At 41.6% G+C, this 20,867-nt stretch overlaps 1 protein-coding gene across 2 annotated transcripts in view; it reads right to left on the bottom strand.

Annotated features, from left to right (window-relative positions):
* Nucleotides 1–20,867, bottom strand: part of ADAMTS12 (ADAM metallopeptidase with thrombospondin type 1 motif 12) — a 167,695-nt gene that overhangs the window by 68,741 nt on the left and 78,087 nt on the right. For both annotated transcript variants that reach the window (XM_065661879.1, XM_065661880.1), the window contains 4 exons: nt 10,519–10,715; nt 4,495–4,578; nt 2,713–2,837; nt 1,207–1,356 (listed from right to left, as the gene is read on the bottom strand). In XM_065661879.1, the coding sequence (XP_065517951.1) occupies nt 1,207–1,356; nt 2,713–2,837; nt 4,495–4,578; nt 10,519–10,715 (556 nt within the window). The remainder of the gene's footprint in view (nt 1–1,206; nt 1,357–2,712; nt 2,838–4,494; nt 4,579–10,518; nt 10,716–20,867) is intronic.

Below are 20,867 nucleotides of genomic sequence, written 5' to 3'. Positions count from 1 at the left end.
GAGTTATCAGCCACCCATGCTAGACTAGGAAAAGATCGCACATAGCTCTATGGGAAGAAGTGTCTTCTGACTACTGCCGTTAATGAGAACATCTTTCTGTCAACAAGAGGGCTGGGGACCAAGTAACTAAGCCCATAGCATCCAGATTCAATTGTAATGATTTCAATGTTATGTACTTACACTACTTCCTTTCTGGTGATAGAGAAGTTGAACAAAATAGGCCAATTAATGGCTGATAGGATCAATACTTGCGTAATCTTTGTATCAGATGACAATAAGATGATGATGATTATTGTAAGATACCATTAGCACATACAGATTTCATCCTGATTGGTGGTTGGGTGCACACCACAAGCAATGTGATTGTAGCTACAGCAATGAACTTGTTACCTAGCCAAGCGACATGGTCCAGCTGAAAAGAACTCTAGCCAGAGTACCCATAAAATAATGCTCTGCCCTGAGGAAAACACCTCAGTGCCAAAATACATTAAAAAATCAGATTATTTTCAGGTGAGGTTAATAAACCAAATCACCATCAAAAACACCCTGGAAATTTGAATACTGAGACATCCAGTTCAAGCAAATCTCCAATAATAAAGAGCTTAGCTGTGTCTGAAACTAAATGCCCTAGAACTCCAGTTCACCTGACCCAAGTGTACCCACAACTGCAATATTAATACACAGAAGACACCAGTTATTAAGAAATGCCCAAAAGTGACTTTATTTGTAGGTCAGAAAGGAGAACAAAGATAGTTGATATTCCTGTAAGGTTTGACTGCTTGAATTGAAAATGGTTTCTAGCTAATCTGCAATGTTGAAGTACCTTGAATTAAGGAAACAGGTATGTTTTAAATTACTTGGATTGATTTGGAGATCATCTAAAGTAATTGCATAGTAATTCAGTATATGTTTGGAAAAATTAGCGTGATTAAGTCATGCTTCTTTGTAGCTTAAATATTTCATCCTGATATACTGCCCTAGCAGATTCTGTTAAAAGGGGCAGACTGGATAGTTGTAGATACAAACAAAGGTCAGTGGCTTAAGAATCTCTTTCTTAATCCTTTGCCTAAAGAAAGCAAACACAGTTTTGATTTTAGTAACAGAGACATTAACTTACTCCTTCTTTTGTTTCTGTCTGACAATCTGACTATTAACAAACATATAATAAATTAAACTCAGCCATCCCCCCTTCGATTTCAACTATACCTGTGTCCAAGTTCATGAGCAATAGTAAAAGCCAAAGGTAGGCCAGAATCTTCATTAATGTTACAGCTTCTGTGAGGTTGACACATGCCTGACAGATGAGATAAACCTAAGGTTTCACATGGATGATTCATGCCAGCACAAATGTCTTTTCTAGAATCACAAAAGAGACATGTCATTAGAAGAGCTAAAAATCAACTGGAGAGTGTCAGTTACATTAGGTGATAAGTCTCTATCTTATAATGTATTAGTGCTAACTGGCATTTTAAGCAAAGTACAATGTTAATGTATGTGCAAATATATGCAACAAAAATATGCAGTTTTTCTGCTACTATCAGAGTATACTGCTATAATGTGCAGCCACTATTACGTTGCTGCAGTGCCTAAATACATACCTGTATTGTCAACTCACATAAGAAAAAGTTTTAAAGCCTTCAGTGTTTTGAGGCATGGTTTATTAAACCCACGATACCTCTCAGCTTCATTCACATGAACTGCTTGAAGCGTGTTTATTTGTAGAGGTAAACTATGCAGCATCATGCGACTTCTTTTTTGCACTCTTATTTTAAGATTTGTTGACTCTTTTATTTACTGCACCACTTGAGGGATTTTATTTTTGTGACGGGTTTTTTTTTTTTTTTTGCCTGACAGACTTTAACTTAGGCCTTTTTTCTCTTGCAAGCCTTAGGCTCAGTCTTTTCTCTCATTCTTCTCAGTCTTTTCTCTCATTCTTCTCATTCTTTTCTGTTTGTTGTGTGCAGGTTGCATCCATTTCTATGATTTGTAAGTCTGTTTCATGTTCTTCCACAAACTCCCTGTGTAATCTCAAACATAAACTTCAAGCGTGCTGTTCCTCCCTTGTTCATATGGAAAAAAATGTATCTTCTTAAATACAGAGATAATATTTAAAAATCATACACTTTATTGCTTAAAAATAATGGCAGTGTGTTTGCAAGATAATCTTAAATTCTGAGCTGCACCTGTATATGACTTTAGGATTTGTCGTTATGGAGTTCTTCATCTACATGCTATGTTGTTTTGGTGTATTGCCTCAAAGAAGAACAGAGAAGTGACTAAGCACAAAATGAGATATGAGCAAGTGGGGAAAATTACTTGAGGTCTGCAAATTGCTAATCTCTTGGGACATACAGATCTCTATTTCCTGACCAAAATGCATCACCAATAAAACACCCACATGTATACATAAAGTGTTATATGTACTTCGAAAACAAATTAAAAACAATCCCTTTAAAAAGTACAGCAGGTCTAACTTTAACCACATGTTTTCATAACTCTCATTCTCTGCCTGTATGAGTGTTAGGCACGCTCACACTAGGTCATTTTTTGCATTACCACTGTATTTTTGAAACAGCATGTCTTCATTAGACCACTTTACTGGGTTCTGTGCAGGATGAACTAAAGGATGTCAAGAGCCTATTCAAAAAATATCATCACCATAAAAATGCAAGTAAACAATAGACAGCCACAGGCACTGAACTGCTGTCATACCTGGTTAGAAGGACAGCCACATCATGGTGTGTAGGGTTGATGTCACTTTTGGGATTGACGCTCTTCTGCCATTTGCAGAAACTAGCTAGTGTCTTATCAGCATGGTGAACTATCTTCAAGCCTTGCTAATGGGAAATGAAGGAAAACATTATTGTAAACACCATGCTGCATTGCAGTAACATGTCAGCGATGTTAGCTGTGAAGCTGGGTAATCTCTGAAATGCCCTTATGATTTTGCCTGAAGATAGAGCCATCATTAGGAGCAATAAAATCTATTTATCTAACATATTGAATATTAAGTTAAAATGTTGATGTGTTTATAGTTGGTGCAGCTAAAGGAAAAACTAAATGCAGAAACGTACTTACCTATTGGTAAGTGACCTTCATAAGATCCAGCACTGAACTGAAACTGTCAAACAAACGTTTTATATTCTCTTGAAAGCAAGCTTTCCTCTATAGAGAACTTAGCATTGGACTTCATGCTCTAGTTTGTCTCAGTGTTATGTGAAAAATGTTATGCTCAGGGAACAACTACACTTCCAAGGGTCTATTTAATTCACAATGTTTTTCAGTTCCCAAGAGTCATTTCCAATGCAGTCATAGATGTTTCTTCTTCATCTTATATAATATACATGCAAGTTACTGAAATTGCTTCTGAAATACAAAGTATGCAAAATAAATTCATTCAAACATGTATTTTTCTCATTTCTGGTCTTAGGCATTCACTGTATCTTGTCTCAGTTTAGTCTATTTAAATAAAATTTTTACAAAGCCTCTCAATAACATTGTTACTAGATAGTAATTTCTGGGCAACATAAAACTAAATTTTGAAAGATATGCAACCCTGCTGCTTCCAACATTGTCTTGCTCTATCCACAGTTTATTATCAAAACAGCAGCAGAAATTTTGCAAGTAAACTTAACTGGATGTCATCATGGACTTCAGGTTCTAACTGTCCTGTTAAGATGTGGACTACAGGTTTTGGCCCACATACTCTTACAATGAGGGTTACAAGGATAGCCTCAATACTAGTAATTTATTTCAAAAGAGACTGCCTGGCCCCATGGCTTCATTCACTGCCTTCAGGAGCATCTGGCTTGTGCTTATAAAACATAAGCCATGGAGAAAAATTCCCTTAATGTGTTCCTGCAGTCAGAACTACTTATGTCATGCACAGAGTTGTTAGTTTTTTTAATATATAAAATTATGACAATCAGCATTTACTTAAGCATATTTGTGAATGAGAGACATTAGAAACTACCAACATATAAGTAGTTTACAGCAATTAGCACCTATTAAGTTTTGGTTTTGTTTTTTTTGATGGGTTTTTTTTTTGCAAGATCTAAAAAGGAAAATGTGTGTTTGAGCTGCACAATGATAAATTCACTTCTTCAGAGACCTGCAAATACTCTAGCATATAATACATTTCAGGTAATGCTAGGTAATTAGATTCTGAGTGATGATGATTTCTGTTTCTCATTTGGCCTTCCTTGGCATCTCATGTTCTTTTGAAACTGGGGAGATTCCATTTTCCCATTCCTAATTTGCTTGTTTTATTTACATTTTCCTTGGTGATTTTATGCAGAAATACCTGAAGTCATCAGCTAAATACTTTGCTATCGAGCAGTCTGGTTTTAGAATTTGTTCTGCCAAAGATTATAGAACAGTAAAATTAACATATTATTTTAAGCAAACAAACTCTCTTCTTTATAACTGTAGCTCAATGCATTGAAGTCCCAAGTCTGACGATACGTGACGTTTTGAGGAAAATGAAAACCTTACCTCCTCCTCCTCAAAGAGAATGAGCCGAACCAGCACAATGTGAATTGCATTGCCGATGCTTGGATCATGGAACAACCCTGTGACCTGTGCCAGAGCCAGGAGGTATTAGATTAACTGATTCCTCTATAGCAGAACAGGACTTTAGAAAGAAAATACATTTACTTCAAGCACACTGTTCGTCTTGACGTGGAGGTGCTGTTTTGGTTTTTAAATTCTCAATACACTTCACTGATCATTTACTGAAATGCAGTAAATGTTAGAACTACTGCAAAGGGCAGGTCTGCCAAATGAGTTACGATACAGGATTTGGCAAAAGTTATTAAGCTGAAGACCAAAAGCACATGCAAGATTATTTGTGTCCATTTCCCTTCCAAGAACTTCAGAGTTCTCAAAAAACACCTGCAGAAAAGAACGTAACATGTAGAGTCAGATAACACTGACGGAGAGAGGTTCACTCTGGGTGCAAAAAAATCAGCGTATCAAATTATTCTGTTTTTATTTTTTTTGTCAGAGACATGGGCAGTGCTAGTGATACAGATAGCAGTAGCCTGGAGAACATTAAGAAGGACTACAGAGCCCTGGGAGAGGTGGTTAGGGGCTCTGAAGCTCAGATAGTCTTTTCACCAATTCTCCAGGATAAAGGGGAGGACCTTAAAAAGGCTAGGAGGATTGGCCAGGTTAATAAATGGTTAAAAGGGTGGTGACATAGTCACAGGTTTGGGTATTTCGAACACGGGGCTCAATTTAGGAGGCCAGGTCTACTGGAGTCTGGTGGAGCTGATCTGATAATGGAGGGGAAGAGCAATTTTGGTAAGAGCCTTGCCAGACTGGTCTAGGAAGCTTTGAACTAGATGTGTTGTGGGAGGGGGGCATCATTCCATTCCAACACTCCCAGTCAGTTGCCAGCACCTATACTGAATGCTCAGAGCAATGTAGAGGTATTCCAGATGATGCAGCCAACGAGCCAGCTGCATTTGGAGCTCGGCTCAGATGCCTCTATACAAACGCCTGTAGCATGGGGAACAAACAAGAGGAATTAGATATATGTGCACGTCTATGGCGATATGATATAATAGGCATCACAGAAGCATGGTGGGATGGCTGCTATGACTGGAGTGTTGGAATGGAAGGTTACAGGCTCTTTAGAAAAGATAGGCCCAGCCGACGGGGAGGGGGAGTTGCTATTTATGTTAGGGATAGGCTGGAGAGTATGGAACTCTGTCTGGGGACAGGTGAGCAGTCAACAGAGAGTTTGTGGGTCAGGGTTAAGGGAGAACAGCTACAGGGGACATTACTGTGGGGATCTGTTACAGACCGCCTGATCAAGAGGACTCTATGGATGAGGCACTCAATAGACAGATAGGAAAAGCCTCATGCTCACAGGCCCTTGTCCTTATGGGGGACTTCAACCACCCTGATACCTGTTGGAGCAACGGTACGGACTGACACAATCAATCCAGGAGATTCCTCGATTGTGGGAAAGACAACTTCCTTCTGCAAGTAACAGAGGAGCTGGCAAGCAGAGGTGCCATGCTCGACCTCATGCTCACAAACAGGGAAGGGCCTGAATGCAGCGATCATGAGATTCAAGATCCTCAGGACAGTGAGAAAAGCGTGCAGCAGGCTCACTGACGGGGACTTTCAGAGAGCAGACTTCGGCCTCTTCAGGAGCCTGCTCAGTGAGGTTCCATGGGATATAGCCCTAGAGGGCAGGGCAGCCCAAGGCTGTTGGTTGATATTCAAGGATCACCTGCTGCAAGCTCAGGAGCATTGCGTCCCAACTAGAAGGAAGTGCAGCAGGAGGGCCAGGAGACCTCCTTGGATGGATAAGGAGCTGCTGAGAAGACTTTGAGGGAAAAAGAGTCTTACAAATGGTGGAATCAAGGACAGGCAGCCTGGGAAGAATACAGGGATGTTGTCCGGGAAGCTAGGGACCAGGTTAGGAAAGCTAAGGCTGTTAGAATTAAACTTGGCTAGGGATGTTAAGGATAACAGGAAGGGAGTCTATAGTTACATTGTGAATAAAAGACAGATGAGAGAAAATGTAGGCCCTCTCTGGAAGCTATCAGGAGAACTGGCTACCTTGGACTTGGAAAAGACTGAGGTTCTCAATGACTTCTTGGCTTCATTCTTCACTGGCAAATGCTCTGACCACACCACCCAAGTCTTGGAAGGCAGATGCAGGGACTGTGAGAACGAAGACCTTAGGCCCACTGTAGGAGAGGATCTGGTCCGAGACCATCTTAAGAACTAGAACGAGCACAAGTCCATGGGACCTGATGAAACCCATCCGCGGGTCCCGAAGGAGCTGGCAAATGGAGTTGTTAAGCCACTGGCCATCATATTTGAAAAATCATGGCAGTCAGGTGAAGATCCTGAAAACTGGAAAAAGGGAAATATAACCCCCATTTTCAAGAAGGGGAAAATGGATGACCCAGGGAACTACACACCAGTCAGTCTCACCTCTGTGCCTGGCAAAATCTTGGAGCACATTCTCCTGGAAGCCATGCTAAGGCACATGAAAAACAATAAGGTGCTTGGTGACAGCCAGCATGGCTTCACTAAGGGGAAATCCTCATGACCAATTTGGTGGCCTTCTATGATGGGGCTATGGAACTCAGGGACAGGGGTAGAGCAGCTGACATCATCTACCTGGACTTGTGCAAAGCATTTGGCACTGTCCCACATGACATCTTTGTCTCTAAATTGGAGACACATCAATTTGATAGGTGGACAACTTGGTGGATAAAGAACTGCCTGGGTGGCCGCATACAAAGAGTTGTGGTCAATGGCTCAGTGTCTGGCTGGAGACCAGTAATGAGTGGTGTCCTTCAGGGATTGGTGTTGGGACCGGTCTTGTTCAACATCTTTGTCAGTGACATGGACAGTGGGATTGAGTGCGCCCTCAGCAAGTTTGCCGATGACACCAAGCTGTGTGGTTCGGTTGATGTGCTGGAGGGAAGGGATGACGTCCAGAGGGACCTTGACACACTTGTGAGGTGGGCTGATGCCAACCTTATGAAGTTTGACCATGCCAAGTGCAAGCTCCTCCACCTGGGTTGAAGCAATCCCAGGCACAGCTACAGACTGGGCAAAGCAGGGATTCAGGGCAGCCCTGTGGAGAAGGACTTGGCGGCGTTGGTCAATGAGAAACTGAACATGATCCAGCTTCAGTGTGCACTCGCAGCCTAAAAGCCAACCGTATCCTGGGCTGCATCAAAAGAAGAGTGACCAGCAGGTCGAAGGAGGTGATCCTGCCCCTCTACTCTGCTCTTGTGAGACCTCACCTGGAGTATTGTGTGCAGTTCTGGTGTCCTCAACATAAAAAGGACATGGAACTGTTGGAACAAGTCCAGAGGAGGCCACGAGGATGATCAGGGGACTGGAGCACCTCCTGTATGAAGACAGGCTGAGGAAGCTGGGGCTGTTCAGCCTGGAGAAAAGAAGTTGCATGGAGACCTCATAGCAGCCTTCCAGTACCTGAAGGGGGCCTATAATAATGCTGGCGAGGGACTCTTAATTAGGGACTGTAGTGACAGGACCAGGGGTAATTGGTTAAAACTTAAACAGGGGAAGTTTAGATTGGATATAAGGATGAAGTTCTTTACTATAAGGGTGGTGAGGCACTGGAATGGGTGGCCAGGCTGGACAGAGCCTTGGGTGGGATGGTTTAGTGTGAGGTGTCCGTGCTCATGGCAGGGGGGTTGGAACTAGATGATCTTGAGGTCCTTTCCAACCCTAACTATTCTATGATTCCATGACTGTGGGACTGATGTGCCCATAGCAAGTTTGTCAAAGACACCAAGCTGCGTGATGTAGTCAACAAGCTGGAGTGAAGGGATGGGATCCAGAGAGACCTTGACACACTTAACAGGTGGGCCAATGCCAATCTAATGATGTTCATCCAAGCCAAGTGCCATGTCCTACACCTAGGTCAGAGCAATCCCAGGCACAGCTACAGGTTGAGTGGAGAAGTGATTCAGAGCACACCCCGAGGAGAAGGACTTGGGGGTGTTGATCAATGAGAAACTGAACATGAGCTGGTTTCAGTGTGAGCTTGCAGCCCAGAAAGCCAACCGTATCCTGGGCTGCATCAAAAGTGTGACCAGCAGGTCGAAGGAGGTGATCCTGCCCCTCTACTCTGCTCTTGTGAGATCCCACTTGGAGCAGTCCTCATGTCCTCAACATAAGAAGGACACGGAGCTGTTGGAACAAGTCCAGAGGAGGCCACGAGGATGATCAGGGGACTGGAGCACCTCCCGTATGAAGACAGGCTGAGAAAGTTGGGGCTGTTCAGCCTGGAGAAGAGAAGGCTGCGTGGAGACCTCATAGCAGCCTTCCAGTATCTGAAGGGGGCCTAGAAAGTTGCTGGAGAGGGAATCTTCATTAGGGACTGTAGTGATAGGACATGGGGTAACGGGTTTAAATTCAAGAAGCAGAAGTTCAGGTTAGTTATATCTAATCTAATATAGTTAGGATATAGGATACAGGAAGAAGTTCTTTACTGTGAGGGTAGTGAGGCACTGGAGCAAGCTGCCCAAAGCAGTGGTAAATGCCCCATCCCTGGCAGTGTTCAGGGCCAGATGGGACAGAGCCCTGGGTGACATGGTCTAGTGTGAGGCATCCCTGCCCACAGCAGGGTGGTTGGAACTAAATGATCTTAAGGTCCTTTCCAATTCAAACCATTCTGTGATCCTACGATTTAATAAGAATCAGCTTCTGCCACAAAAAAGCAAAAAATATTCAGAACTAGGCATAGACAAATCAGTCAAATTATGGATACTCTTCTGTCTTCACAGCACAGAAGAGGATGATAAGAACAAAAGCAAAGATAATGAATCCATTAAAAAAAAGTCCACATTAAAAAAGAGCAAGAAATGAACTAAAAAAAAAATCTGACCCAAATGCCAGAAACACCATCACAATGTTGAATTAGGCAGGAGGAAAAGGATTCAGAACAGAAGATGGTAATAATCTATCTGTATGTGAGCTATCACAAGAAATATGTATGGACAAAACTGATTGTGTTTGTGTCACAAACGGAGAAATTACCAAAATCAACTGGAAATTGTACTTCCAGAAGTCTGATTTGGATATGGGTCTTTTTCAATACTAAACTGAAATTGAATCATTGTGAGTAATCCTAGTATTTCAGGTACAAACTGCAGAGAAGATGGTAAGGCTTGTTTGTTCTTGAATCTGTTCATGACAGGGGTTTATTCCACAAATTTCCCCTGTGGGAATCAGGAAACATACTGTATAAAGTAAGGGACAGACAGGTTACCATGACTAGAACTACACTGTGATTAATTTCATACATAGTACTCACACACTATGATAATGACACGTAAGACATCCTCTATAGACTCTTCATGGTCAATATCCACTATGATAAAGATATTAACAGAAGACGTATCTGTAGGCAGTCCTATGAAATGCTATTGCTTTTCCTATTAATTATTTTGAAACTTGCCACAAAAGAAAACACAGAAAGTTAAACTTTTGTATTATATGCAGACACTCACCCGGAAAAACAGTTGTACTTGTTTTAACAGGGATAGAGTTAACTTTCTTCGTAATAGCTTGTGTTGCTTGTATTCATGACCAAAACAGTAGCACACTGATATTTTAGCTCTTGCTAAGTTAGTAAGATTTCCAATAGGCTGCTACATGCCTTTCTCATCCACAGACATGGGAAAGAATCTCTCTCTATTGCTCTAGCTACCAGCCTGAGATCACCAATGAGCAGTGATCAGGGCAGACAGAGAATTTCAATGGAAAGAAATTTACTGCTACCATTTATAGCTATGAAACTTCTCTCACTTAAACTCTGAAGGAAAATTATGCCTATGCAAGATACAAAGTAAAAAATGCTTTAAAATTCAAAGTTTCAATGAACATATACAAATGATACTACATTTCTTTCAGCGAACGATGTTACAGACTTATTTCAAGGAGATCAGTAATGTAAGTTAAAATTTGCTTCATTTATCTATCAAAAAAAAAAGGAAATACTGTACATACCATATTCATTATAGTGAGGATGTATGACTCCACATGGTCACTTCCATGATACTCAACCATCTTACTGTCTGCAACTACAAGCGTCTCCACCCATCGCTCCTTGCTGACAGAGCGCCGAGAAACCTTTCTGGCAGCCATATGATTTTGTTCCCATCTCTCCCTCTGATGCTGCTGCTGCTTGAAAAAGCTGAGGGTATCTGGAAGAATAAGAAGCAATGCTGACTTCAAAATATTTTCAAACTTGATCTGAAGTGTACGGCTGTAACACTTGCAGACGGAATGGTAGCATCACAGAATCACAGAAGGATTGATACAGGTTGGAAGGGACTTCTGGCTGCCACCTACCTGACACACAGCAAAGCTAACTCCAAAGTGACAGCAGCTTGCTAAGGGCCCTACAGCTATGTTCTGAATACACAACCCTAGATGGATTAAATACACATGCAGAAGTTATCTCTACTCAAATGCCAGGGATTAAGGTACAAGACAGAACCAAGCTAAGAAAATATTAAATTGAGGATGTCATTTTCAAGGAATTTTTATTCTGTGGTACGGCTTTAAGCTCTCCAATGACACCAGTTCATAATTTACTATAAAGGATATGCTTTCTCCATGAGCAGCTCTTATTCTCAGCAGAATGGCACATTTGTCAGGGACTGTAGTGACAGGACAAGGGGGAACGGGTTAAAACTTAAACAGGGGAAGTTTAGATTGGATATAAGGAGGAAATTCTTTCCTGTTAGGGTGGTGAGGCACTGGAATCGGTTGCCCAGGGAGGTTGTGAGTGCTCCATCCCTGGCAGTGTTCAAGGCCAGGTTGGATGAAGCCTTGTGTGGGACGGTTTAGTGTGAGGTGTCCCTGTCCATGGCAGGGGGGTTGGAAGTAGATGATCTTAAGATCCTTTCCAACCCTAACTATTCTATGATTCTATGATTAAGGCCAGTGCTGCGGCACATCCAAGATTAGTTTGCTTGGTACATGGAAAATATGCCTCAAGAATAGGGATACTTCACCAGTAGGTGTCATCTAAATACTAACCAGGCAGACAAGCCATAGGCTTCTCAGGGGCTGCCATCCTGTCTGATTAACAGAAAAGACAGTGCTTCCACTATAATTTTGGGATTTGTGCAGCTAATGCTTTTCAGGAAGAAGTCTTTCCTCTGTAGAATTGCTATCAACCTTGTGCTGCGGGGATAACTATCCTCTACTCATTCTAGCTTTGAATGCCAGTTGTATTACCAGGGAAATACCAGAGATGTAAATACCATTAGGCCTGAAAAAGAAATTAAGAGATGCCAGTTTGATGGCAACTGGTGACATTTTTCCAACCCAGAAGCCAAAGAAATCCTTCTACAGTGCTGGCATTCCCCCAGTCCTACGACTGATGAGGAGCATCCTTCCTTGTTACTATTATAGATACTGCAGTAGTACTTTTGCTTCTTACTCATGAAAAAGGATGTCCTTATTCCAGATGGGGCACATCTGCAAACCAGAAAGACAGCACCTACCTCCAAGTGCTTTCAGTCTGTCCAGCATAACCTCCAGTGCTTTGGCAGGGGAAGGATGTCCAGCATTACCTCCACCCCTTCAAGTCCCAGCACTAACTGTTGCTCTGCACTTAGTACTCAGACCACTCTTTCCTTAAAGAATGGATGACCTGGCAGTTGGGTCCCAAATCTTGTGTTCACCCCAGCAGAAGACCTGTTACACCTTTGTAATGAATGTACTGTTCACCCTTTCAAGACTTAGATGCAGCCAGAATTTATCATGGCATCTTGCATTTCTACAAAATGTAGCACCACTGGACTATTAATGATGTATATAATACATCTCTCAGTGTAAAAGGTGATTGCACATATGCAATAAATGAAGATATTAAAGGAAGATGCACAGATTTTTAGAAATGAGTTCTCCGAGGTTAATCTGAAAGGTACCTAGAGAAAGAAATGCTGGCACTGATAACACATTACATGTAAAATTGAAATACGTCACATTAATAATCAAAACTACAGCAGGCATATCACACATTTAAAACTGAACCAGAGTGCACAAGTGTGTAGTAGACAGCAGCTCCATTAGTTGATACATACTGTGATCACTTAGCACTGCATTGCAGCACCAGTTCAGCATTTCAACCAGCACCAGGCACATGCCACCAAGAAGCACAAAAACCTAAAAAATTACCCCAGACAGGTTCGTCCTAATACTGGAAACCAGTACCTCCCTGGATCAGGACACTGTAACAAAGCTGAAATAATATAATATGAAGAACAACATCTATTCTATATTGTTGATTTAGAATTTAGTAAATAAATAAATATAGCTGTGTATAGACTTCTTTTTGCGAGAATGGGCATCTGCATTTTATAAGATGCACTACTTGTGAAGTACAACGAGAACCGTAAAACTTTTGACCTGCTTGGCAAGGCACAATAATTCCATAATAATGGAATGTAAGACAAGTTTGAATAAATGTAAAAAAAGAAAAAATCAGTAAACATAAAAGATGGTAATTTTTACTCTTCATGAACAGTGATAAAAAAGACTGTGCAAAAAAAGAACACATGCATCTCAGTTTCCCTTGTGATTACCAACCAAAATCACTTGTCAGTGTCATCCTGTGCACCCACACAAAGAGACGCTGTCCTGTCGATATGTCAGTAAGCCAAAAAAAGTTAATAAAGAAAGTTGTCTTACCACCAAGCCAAGGGACTTAAAGAAAGGCATTCATTTTTCTATCTTAGTATCTAAGAATTAGCTGCATGGAAAAATAGCTTGTTGCCTACATGAAAGATTATAATTTGTGAGTAAAGACAAAGAAAGTGGGTGGTTTATTTGGTTTTGTTTGTTTAGAGTCAAAGCGGTTTTGTTTCAAGAGAAGGGAGATGGACTAGGACTGCTACAACCTCTGCCCTAACCCCACTAACCTGGTCTACAGCATCACTCCTGCTGTATACCTCAATCTTTGTTCAGTTACTGCAATAGCCACCTCTATGAGGGGCTATTTATGAGCTGCATTCATCAGTCCCTCTTCTACATTTGTCTGGTGACCTGGATTCAGCTGAAACCAGGACACATGGTTTTCAGCATTCTTTTTTCATAGAGCACACTTCTCAGTATCTACATTTTTAAGGGTTTTGTGCTGAGAATAACCTTCTCCACAGCTATGTAAACAAAAAAGTCCGCTCAGACTATGGTTAAGTGATTTGTTTACAGTCAAATAAAATATGAGGCAAGCTGTCAGGCTTTGTGTTCACATCTAGCAAAGAGTTTTGTTTATTGTCTAGACAGGTGCTAGCACTGGAGGTAAAAATGTTCAAAGCCATACAGTGAACAACTCTCAGGGAATAGTTTGGAGTGCTGGGTAAGCACAAGTCTATGTACTACACCAAAATCTCAGAACAGATTCAAGTTGTGAAAATTAATGCCAGGTAGCAAAGGGATTCTGCAGACAAAACTCTGCAGGACTCAGCGACCAATCCCCTCCAGTGCAGGGATCTAACCTGGAAGGGTGTCATCTGAGGACTGGATCCCTGCTGGTCTCCTGGCAGCTTTCTTAGTTAGATGAAGCAGAGAAGGAGAACTTCTATGAACTACACTAACATACATGCAGCTATACAGTATGGTTCTAATGCTTTTGCCTCTTCAAATGATAATTGTCTCTGTTAAGCTTTTCATTCTGGGGTAAAATAACCTCACCTTGCATTTACATTAAATTAGAAAAGTGTTGCAAGTGATTGCAGATTGGCTGAGAAATCCCAGGCACCTTGTTGCCCAGGAATGGAAATCTTGACTAGGAGCCCACCAGTTCACGAACACCCAAGGAGTGATGGCTGGTCTGAGACCTAGCAAAATATAGTACTGCCTGAAAAAAGCTTGCCTTCCCATGCTCTTCCATCATAAATGCTGAGCACAGCAAACTCCAGTCCTTGGAATAAAAATTAAGGTAGTGCTGAAAGTATGTCCAGCATAGTCTAAGACTTAATAAAAAGAAGGTTGCCAAGAGTTTCAGCTACCAAATTGCATGAAAATACTCAGAAAGGAAGCTTCTGTCTGTCATGTGAGATAATTTTTGCAGATGTGAGGACCCGCAGATGGATTTCATCAGGTCCCATGGACTTGTGCACATTCAGGTTCTTAAGATGGTCTCGGACCAGATCCTCTCCTACAGTGGGCCTAAGGTCTTCGTTCTCACAGTCCCTGCATCTGCCTTCCAAGACTTGGGTGGTGTGGTCAGAGCATTTGCCAGTGAAGAATGAGGCCAAGAAGTCATTGAGAACCTCAGTCTTTTCCAAGTCCAAGGTAGCCAGTTCTCCTGATAGCTTCCAGAGAGGGCCTACATTTTCTCTCGTCTGTCTTTTATTCACAATGTAACTATAGAATCCCTTCCTGTTACCCTTAACATCCCTAGCCAAGTTTAATTCTAACAGCCTTAGCTATCCTAACCTGGTCCCTAGCTTCCCGGACAACATCCCTGTATTCTTCCCAGGCTGCCTGTCCTTGATTCCACCATTTGTAAGACTCTTTTCCCTCAAAGTCTTCTCAGCAGCTCCTTATCCATCCAAGTAGGTCTCCTGGCCCTCCTGCTGCACTTGCTTCTAGTTGGGATACAACACTCCTGAGCTTGTCGCAGGTGATTCTTGATTTATCAATCAACCGTTCTGGTCCCCCCTGCCCTCCAGAGCTATATCCCATGGAACCTTACTAAGCAGGTTCCTGAAGAGGCCAAAGTCTGCTTGCTTGAAGTCCCTGTCAGTGAGTTTGCTGCACTCTCTTCTCACTGACCTGAGGATTTCCAACTCGACTATAAGTTTCTCAGGTTCTACATAGAAATGGCTAAGGAGTTTCAGCAAAAGGGCTTGTCTTTAACATCAAAATCCAGACCATTTTTAGTGAGAAATAAAGAAGTCCCCAGAAATTACCCACACAAACCCCACTTGACAAATTCTACAACATACAGGACCCTGAAATCTGAACTACAAGGAAAGATTTTAAGTTAACTGTAAATCTCAACATCATATGGAAAAACACATTGCACAGACTTCTCCAGTACAGGTTAAAGCTGTATGGCTTCCATGTAACACAGGAAATGTATGTTCTCCTCTGTGGCTCAAATTTCATTTTTTGCTAGGTGACAATAAAATCAGTTCATTTTTTATTAGGTGACAATAGAGATGTGTCAAAATTTGCCAATCCCTATTAAGAAAGAACTTTCTAATCTTCAAGAACTAGTATCACTAGTCTCACTATGAAAAACATTCAAATTCTTCCTCTTTGAACAACTCATCCACTCAAAATGTTGCTTTATTAGGGTTTTTTGTTAGTTTCTGTTTTTTTCCCCTCAAAACTCCTTTAAAAAACAGACACGACTCACCTCACTATAAGGCTTTATGGGACATTTCCATATCAAAGGCTTTTTCCCACCTTGTTTTGTTCAGGTGTTGCTTAAAGAAGAGTGCAGCATGCAGTGCAACACAAGGGGACCTTCAAGGTGCTAAATGCACAACCAATTTATGTCTCAACTTTCTATCCTCACCTCCTTTCCCTCTGTGCAAGAGCTCTTTCATTTTTACCACTCTGTATTACTCACAGTCAAAATATTACATCTCCAGACATGAGATATGAATGATGCTAGACTAATAAATCCCACGCTGTTCAGAATTTGTCGTGTTATGATTTTTTTTTTTTTTATGGCCTTCACTTTGTTCTAAGACGTGTATTTAAGTATTTAAAAAAAAAGACTACAGTCTGGGGGTAAGTTCTTCAAGAGGTCAATAAACTCTTTGGAACAGAGTCATTGTGCAAGAGAAGATGAATAAACATGTGAAATTATCACTAATGACATTAACCTAGCACTAAAAAGCATATACAGTTCCAGCCATAGACTAAATACAGGAAAGGCTGAGGAGTGACTCAGCTAATAAGAATCAAAGGGCTAGTAAGGCAGAAGAAATAAACACAGTTTTCTGAAATGTGATTATTTTCTGACCAGCTTTGGGGATTTCCCAGGACAGTGCTCTTCTGGATAAAGGTGAAACCTTCTCTTTCACTCATTGAGGAGATCAACACTAATAGTAGATTTATAGCAAGAACTTACTATTTACAAAACTCAAACACCGTAAGTGAACCCCTTACCCTATCCTAACTTTGTGCTGAAATAAGGCAGCTATATAGAAAAGTTCAGTGAAACCAAATACACTAAAATTTTGTACACATTGTATCATATAACACTATTTCACTATATGTATTTTATTGTATTATATACATATAATCCTGGTTATAAAAATCCACAATGAAACTAAGTCTGGATGCTGACAATGCCAGAGTAAGGACTCACATGCTATATAGAAAAACTGTTGGAAAACAAGGAAAAAAGGCTGTGAGTTTAAAACAGAACAGGTAACCAAACCAAACACTTCTTACACGCATTTCTGAAACAGGCAAAGGTAAATGCTTTACACAAACGCTTTATGAGTGTGAAACAGTATTCACACAGGAAACTACTACAGCTATTTAATCATGTATTTTCCCATGTTGACAACTGCCAAGTCTCAACAAAAACAAGCACAAAGAAAGAAAGGTTACAACTTTGCAAGCCTAGTTTAACATTCCTACTGTCAGAAACAACAGTATCAAACAGTGGAGCTATACCACTCTAATCCAGAATGAAGCTAAAACTGGACCTGTGTTGACTGATGCACTCAATCAGACACTGCTGCTGAGTGTGTCTGCTGCTCATTGCCACTTATGCTGGAAGGACAGAATTATAAATGTTCTGAGCCACTGTTATCAGGAGATACACAGAGAACACTGTGGGAAACAGCTATGCCTGGAGCTGCCTGCATTTTGCACTTAATTCTCCTTTTGCCTGAATGTTTCTTCCAGGGATTCCCAAGTCAGTAAGGGACAATAAAAAATGATAGTTGCATAGGCTGGTTTTCCAGGACCATGTTACTTAATCTCGTTTGAACTTTCCATGCTCATTCATTTAGCGAACAGATTCACAGCATAACTTCAGTGGCTGGCTCCTCTTATTTTGGTGAAAACACTAATGTGATGGATTAGAAGAAAAAGGTGACTTTTCTATTAATTAATCTATCGCTTGGCAAAAGAGCATCTGAAAACAATTCAACTTGCAGTGCAATCCTGTTTTAATTTGATGAAAACCAAGTATCTCCTACAATGGAATACATCTCTCTGTAAAGCAAATTTGGAGATTAAAAATTCTCAGTAAATTATGTCTTAATGTCTCTTACCAAATAATTTAAGAACTGTTGACCTAAGAATGACAGGCAAATGCCATTTTGGAGAGCCATTATGATGTAAATGAGAATTGAAACATATGGGCTTTATTAATGATTTTTCTTATTACACATCTTTATGAAAATTCATTTGTGCAAAATTAATGCAAATAACTGGAAGTGGCATCTTGAAATAGCTGTCTGTGTTTTGTCAGGGTTGATCTGCTTTCCAGTGAGGTTAAAGAAATAGTATCCAGCAGCTCTTGAATCAGACTCCAAAAATTCCTACTAATATTCTATAAATTTCATTCATGTAGTAAGGAAGAAAACCAAAACTGGTTATACGCTGGTGATTCGAGGTCACCAACCTACAAATCAGGAATAAGAATAAGGCTAAAAGTCTACAAGGACCTTATTCACTACATGAAAGACACTGAGTTGCTGGAGCGGGTCCAGAGAAGGGCAACAGAGCTGGTGAGGGGTCTGGAGCACAAATGTGATGAGGAACGGCTGAGGGACCCGAGGGTGATTAGTCTGGAGAAAAGGAAGCTCAGGGGGGACCTTATCACTTTCTACAACTGTCTGAAAGGAGGATGAAGGGAGGTGGGGGTCAGCCTCTTCTCCCAAGTAACAAGTGATGAGACTGGGTGCTGTACCTGGGGACTCTAAGGCAAAAGCCATTAAGGCATCTTATGTACCCACACAGACTTACTTAAATTCATAATCTATCACTGAAGCTAATCACTGAATCTAAAACCGGTTAACATTAGCAGTCCTCTCTTCAAGAAAGTATGACTGAGAATAAACACATTTGATTCAGAGATTGTAAGCAAAGTGGTGCATTTCTTCATGCAAGCATTTTACTTTGGGGAAGTTGTGCAGCTCCTCTTTTATCGGATACTGAATTCTCCATGGTACAGATGCCCATCAAAGTCCTACAATATGGGAAAAACTTTTAAAATATGGGAGAATTTTTTAAAATATAGAGGAAGCATTTGTTTTTGTTCCTCAATACAACCACAAGCTGAAGTACAGCAAAGGAGGCAGGTAAGTCAGCATAATGTTCTCCTCCGGAATCCCAGGCACAGCTACAGATTGGGCAAAGAAGAGATTCAGAGCGGCCCTGAGGAGGACTTGGGGGTGCTGGTCGATGAGAAAATGAACATGAGCCGGCTTCAGTGTGCGCTTGCAGCCCAGAAAGCCAACTATATCCTGGGCTGCATCAAAAGGAGCGTGACCAGCAGGTCGAAGGAGGTGATCCTGCCCCTCTGCTCTGCTCTTGTGAGACCTCACCTGGAGTATTGTGTGCAGTTCTGGTGTCCTCAACATCAAAAGGACATGGAACTGCTGGAACAAGTCCAGAGGAGGCCACGAGGATGATCAGGGGTCTGGAGCACCTCCCGTATGAAGACAGGCTGAGAAAGTTGGGGCTGTTCAGCCTGGAGAAGAGAAGGCTGCGTGGAGACCTTGTAGCAGCCTTCCAGTACCTGAAGGGGCCTATAGGGATGCTGGGGAGGGACTCTTCATCAGGGACTGTAGTGACAGGACAAGGGGTAACGGGTTAAAACTGAAACAGGGGCAGTTTAGATTGGATATAAGGAGGAAATTCCTGTTAGGGTGGTGAGGCACTGGAATCCCCCAGGGAGGTTGTGAGTGCTCCATCCCTGGCAGTGTTCAAGGCCAGGTTGGACAGAGCCTTGGGTGACATGGTTTAGTGTGAGGTGTCCCTGCCCATGGCAGGGGGGTTGGAACTAAATGATCTTGAGGTCCTTTCCAACCCTAACTATTCTATGATTCTACGATTCTACGATTCTAAAACACACTGATTTTGCCAAAATCTCTCTGTCTTTATTAACAAAGACCAAACGAAATTGTTAAATATAATAACATGTGCTTCCTTCCACACTCGTAGAGTCACGGAATGTTTTGGGCTGGAAAGGACCTTAAGACCATCTAATTCCAATCCCCTGCCATGGGGCAGGGACACCTCACACTAAACCATCACTCATCCATCCTCCAGCCAGGGTGTAAGTTTCCTCTGGTTTGACCAGGGATAAACAGCTGCAGAGCAGAAGGGGAGGGTTTGAGATTCCCCTTGAGGGAAAACAAGAGGCCTCCCTTCCCATCTGCTGTCTTGCTCAGCCTTCTGCAAGCAGCTGAAGATGACCCTGCAACTCCCTGGAGAGGATAGACTGCTGCTCCATACACCCAAGGTGCCCATAATGGCTTTTTCAGTCTTGCAACAACTGAGGAAGAATTCACTCCACACAGATACCCTTCACAAGATCCAACCTGTACTATCACTGTCATCACAAAAACAAAATGCCCAGCACTATTTTGCCTGTTTATGCTCCTGCATGTAGAATCAGAAATGTTGGTTCTGTTTAAGAGCTCCTTCTAGGTCTCCGAGAGCCAACTGTGCACAGCAGTAACCCATCCCTGACTCATCATTTCCCTTCAGTTAATACAGCAAAACCAGCTACTTGTGTCATCCTGTGCTTGCAAACAATCAGTACAGAACCAGCTGGGACCAGCTGCTCCCGCCTCTTCTCCTGGAGGAAGTCAAAGACAAACACACAGGCAGCACACAGCAGCCATGAGATGCCACCACTCTTGTGTTGACAAAGCCTGTTGGGTGGTCCCAAAACAGGATCGAGCCTCCCTGCAGGATACAACCCTGCTCCTGCCCGTAACATGTGTCCCCTCTCCAGACATCCTACTGAGTACCATGAACGAACACTGTCTACATGCATTGAGTCTCTACAAAACCTAATAGCTACTGACTAGATGTTCTGGGGCAGTGTCTTGTAATTAACAAAGGAGTTTCATGCTCCCTGTGTAAAGCTTTCTGTTAGGAGGGGTCTCACACTCTAAATACGCTCTATGAAGAAACAGAAACTTAACAATATTCCATAATAATCAATTGTCTCTAGCTTCCAATCATACTGTATGTTTAAAAACACTAATCAAATTTGTTCTTCATTATTTCCACTGACTTCTGGAAATCAATAGCAGCTCTATAAATCTCAGCAATTATTTCCAAGTATTGTAAGGTTGTAGGTTTTTGCGCTAAATTGTAACTTTTGTGCTTGAGCAGTATTACCTGTA

Source organism: Lathamus discolor, chromosome Z (assembly GCF_037157495.1).
Source record: "Lathamus discolor isolate bLatDis1 chromosome Z, bLatDis1.hap1, whole genome shotgun sequence".
Classification (NCBI taxonomy): domain Eukaryota; kingdom Metazoa; phylum Chordata; class Aves; order Psittaciformes; family Psittacidae; genus Lathamus; species Lathamus discolor.
This window is presented reverse-complemented; position numbering and strand designations above follow the sequence as displayed.